Source organism: Primulina huaijiensis, chromosome 11 (assembly GCF_012295235.1).
Source record: "Primulina huaijiensis isolate GDHJ02 chromosome 11, ASM1229523v2, whole genome shotgun sequence".
NCBI classification, from domain to species: Eukaryota; Viridiplantae; Streptophyta; class Magnoliopsida; order Lamiales; family Gesneriaceae; genus Primulina; species Primulina huaijiensis.
Window position 1 is genome coordinate 12,927,120 of NC_133316.1, and position 4,350 is coordinate 12,931,469.

General features: G+C 39.0%; 1 protein-coding gene across 1 annotated transcript; it reads left to right on the plus strand.

The window, feature by feature from the left end:
- Window positions 1-777: 777 nt before the first annotated feature.
- On the plus strand, window positions 778-1,116 carry LOC140988396 (uncharacterized). The gene has a single exon (XM_073457414.1). The coding sequence runs from the start codon at window positions 778-780 to the stop codon at window positions 1,114-1,116; it is 339 nt and encodes a 112-aa protein (XP_073313515.1).
- Window positions 1,117-4,350: the final 3,234 nt, after the last annotated feature.

Below are 4,350 nucleotides of genomic sequence, written 5' to 3' on the forward strand. Positions count from 1 at the left end.
CGTCTCAGAGTGTTTGACGTGTCAACAGGTCAAGGCAAAGTATCAGAGACCTGCAAAGAAGCTGAGACCACTCCCTATTCACGATTGGAAATGAGAGAGCATTACCATGAACTTCGTGACGGGACTACCGAGGACGACAGGAGGATATAATGCTATTTGGGTGATAATCGATCGGCTCACTAAATCAGCACACTTTTTATCGATCAGGAAGACTTTCACCATGACTCAATATGCAGAGCTGTATATCACGCAGAGCTTTATGTCAGAGAGATAGTCAAACGGCATGGGATTTCAGTGTCCATCGTTTCAGATCAGGATCCAAGATTAACGTCTGCCTTCTAGAAGAGTCTGCATCAAGCATTGGGTACTAAGCTGCAATTCAGTACTGCCTTCCATCCTAAGACCGACAGACTGTCAGAGAGGGTGATTCAGATTTTTGAGGACATACTTAGAGCTTGTATGATCGACTTCCAAGGCAGCTGGGAGCCGAAGCTACCTCTCATGGAGTTCGCATACAACAATAGCTACCAGACATCTATCGATATGGCTCCATATGATGAATTGTACTGGAGGAAGTGTAGGTCACCAATGTACTGGGATGAGGTAGGAGAGATAGAAGAGTTAGGGCCGGATATTGTCAATCAAACTGCAGAGTTAGTGGTCAAGATCCGAGACAAGATGAAGAACGCTTAGAGCCGACAGAAAAGTTACGCAGATCAGAGGCGTAAGGATTTTGAGTTTGCAGTAGGAGATCATGTATTCGTGAAAATAACACCGATGAAGGGTGTGATGAGATTTGAAAAGAAGGACAAGATCAGTCCTAGATACATAGGACCGTTCGAGATCCTAGAGAGAGTTGGGACGCTCGCATACAGAGTTGCTTTACCTCCGAATCTGGTGGGAGTTCATAATGTGATCCATGTCTCTATGTTGTGGAATTACATTTCGAATCCTTCGCACGTGCTGAACTATGAGCCACTTCAGCTGACACAGAACCTGTCTTTAGAGGAGACACCCACTCAGATATTGGACAGACATGAGAGGAGGCTCCGGAACAAGGTAATCCACATGGTCAAAGTCAAGTTGTTGAATCATTCTGAAGAACAGGCTACTTGAGAGACTGAGGCCGAGATGAGGAATTGATACCTGGAGTTTTTCGGTATGCTTTAAATTTCAAGGACGAAATTCTATTTAAGGAGGGAGAGAATTGTAAGGTTTAGAAAATTCGAACTATGTAACCTAACTGCATGCAATATAGAGTTTTATTTAAATATGTGTTTAATGATTTTTATGCACTTAATTCATGATTGTTACATGGATAGGTGTTATTTCTTGGTTATTATAATGTTTCATGCTTTAGGGTTTTAAGTTTCATTTCACGCTCGAACGAGTAAAGGAGACCGGGGATAATCAGGAAAAATATTTTTATTATTTAATATGAGGTGTAATTTAGGGAGTATTTCAAAATTTGGGCCTCGGTGGGTATTTTTACTCGCCGGGTCATATTTTTAATCGGTACGCAAAATTTAGCGAGACGAGGGGCGTTTTGAGGATTCGGGCAATATTTTCTAAAATGAATGTAAACGAAATATTTTTCAGGACTGTTATTGGAATTGATGGGTTTGTTTTAATACTTAATGGGCTCAAAACCTTTTAACCCTTTTAATTTTAATTGAGGGCCCATTAGTGCATTATATTTTGATTTAATTACATCATTAAGCAAAACCTAAACCTAAACTAAACCTAGTAGCCACCCCTCCCCTCCATCAGCAGTCATTACAAAGCAAAAACCAGCAGCAACTCACGAAATCCTCCATAGCTTTCAAGAATATTCTTCCCCGCCTCTTCGGTGCAAGTCCTAGACGCATAACTTTGAATTTTTTTTATCACGAAAACGTTAAGGCGCGTCTTGTATAATTTATTTTTCTCATCATTCATGCTATCTATGCAGATATATATGTATTTGCATGAAGAACTCTTCGATTTACCTTGTGGAATTGTTTTTGCAAAGGTTTGACACGAAATATGCATTCTCTTGTTTCATACTCATGTTTTTTTGACTCTTGTGCAAGAGGGCTGCCATCTTGGGTTGCTAGAGAGATGATATGGTCTAGAAGGAAGAAGTTTAAGGGCTGGAGTTGAAACTTGATTGGTTTAGGTGAGTGCCGATCGGTACCTTGTGGTAGGTGGGCTCGGATTTGGTTAGATCGATAGTTTGGGGTGTAAAGACATGCATGGCATGATTCCAGCCAATAATCCGACCCTCTGGGGTGCCTGACATGGTCCATAAGCTGTTCAAAGGGTTATGTTGCGGGGGGTGACTCGATTGGTTCGATGTTAGGGCATTCGGGTTGTTGCGCACGTCCGCGAGCTTGGGAGCTAAGAGAGTGGTTAGGGTGGTCCAAGAAGGGGTCCTTGGGCTGGTCATGGTCCTAGGGTATTCTAGTTCAGGGCTGGTACATCCTAGAGTTGAGCTAGGGTCGAAAATTTAGAACCATGATGCACTAGGGTTTCGGCCGTTCTTAGTGCAGAAAATTTCATTAAGGACCAGGGGGTTTTGGAGGGTTCTTAATGGTGTGAAATGAGTTGTACAGGGTGTGGTTATGTATTATTAAGTCACGGTTTAAGTTTAGAAAAATTTGGTTAAGTTTCAGGTTGGTTCGGGTTAAAACAGAGACCCCGATCCAAGTTTTAAAATGAAACGTATAGGTTTCGAAACAGGATCGAGTTTATATCTAAAAAATTCTTATTATTATGTTTTGAGTGTTTTAAGGAGTTTAAGTGGCTTCGGGTCGAAATTTTAAGGTCCGAGGGTAAAATGGTCAATTAGGGTTTCCGGGGCAAAATGGTAATTTTTGCCCAATGTCGAGTTTTTAGTCCTGGTTATGTTATTTTGAATATGAATTTTTATGTAAATATGAAAAATACGTTGCATGCTTGATTTTAAGAAAAATTTACATATATTCATGATTTTATTAAGTGATAAATATGATGACATGTTTTCGAAGGAAAAGAGTTGTTTGTGACTAATTGGAATACGATAATACGATGATATGTAAGGCCAAGGCTCAGTGGATTGGTAATACTGTCGCTGATGTCCCTTTCATCGGGTACTGCGATTACACGTAGATGGATCAATCGCCTAATACGATGATACAAAAGTAACAGCTAAGGAACGAAATTCAAATTAAGAAAACGAATACTGTTAGAAACTGAATTTCGGAAGTTTGAAAAATAGAACATTTAATACTTTGAACTTAACTGATCAAGAAGACTGATAGTAATTGATCTAAAATATGCAAATCATCGGTTTCCCATAACTGAAGATTAATGTGAAGATAATCAAAGGCAACTGAACCAGCAGACTGGACTACACAGACAACTGACTGATCAGTTGCAACAATCAGTTGTAAGCTTATAAAGTTATAGCCAATCAGCTGATCTTTCAGCTGTACACGTCATCAGTTAAGGAAAAAGACATTCAACCTACAGATAGTACAAAAGCAAGACTACAACTGGTGGTGGGATCGCCGCATTTCAGAAAACAGCATTGTACGATTGTCAAAAGAATGTTGATGTGGCAAACAACGGATAAAAAAGTTCAATCGCATTCAATATTACCGCTGGAGGCAAAGCCTATAAATAGCAGAGGAAGAGCAGCTGTGAAATCTCTCCAACAACTTTGAGCTTAACTACTCTCAACTCGACTCTTGAAAATCTCTTAACTGAGCTGTTACTCTACTGAAATATTTAAAAGCTCACGCATATTGTATTCATCCATAGCATTTAAGGCTATACTTTGAGCTTGCAAGCACAAACTGATATTATTGTAATCAGTTGTGCTAAGTTATTTAAAAACCATTCAAGCACTGTAAATTGTTTTGTTACTAAGAGTATAAGTTTGGCATGGTTAATTCCAAGACTGAAGTAGGTCTGTACAACTGTTTGTATCGATCAAAGTCTTTTAGTGAATATCATATCTTTGTGATAGAAGGGTCACGTAGGAGTGTTTGAAATCTTCGAACATCCATAAAATCGTGTGTGTTCTTATTTCAGTTTTTATTCTATATATCAGTCAGTTTATTTCCGCCCTACTATTGTTAAATGATTGATATCGACTGACAAGATTCTCGAGTTTCAGTTTATCACTAAACTGACTCAAATATTTGAAAAATTTGTGAAAATTGTTAATGTTTATTCAACCCCCCCTTCTAAACATTATTTCACCCTCTAACCGATCCTATCAAGTGGTATCAGAGAAGTTGAATCTTGTTCTTGAATATTTCTAAACACAAACTGATCACCATGTCTTCATTCAACAAAATACCAATGTTCTCCAGAGATGATTTT

What these genes read in the sequence shown, in the direction of transcription:
- LOC140988396 (XM_073457414.1), top strand. Translation starts at nt 778, where the DNA reads ATGAAGGGTGTGATGAGATTTGAAAAGAAGGACAAGATCAGTCCTAGA.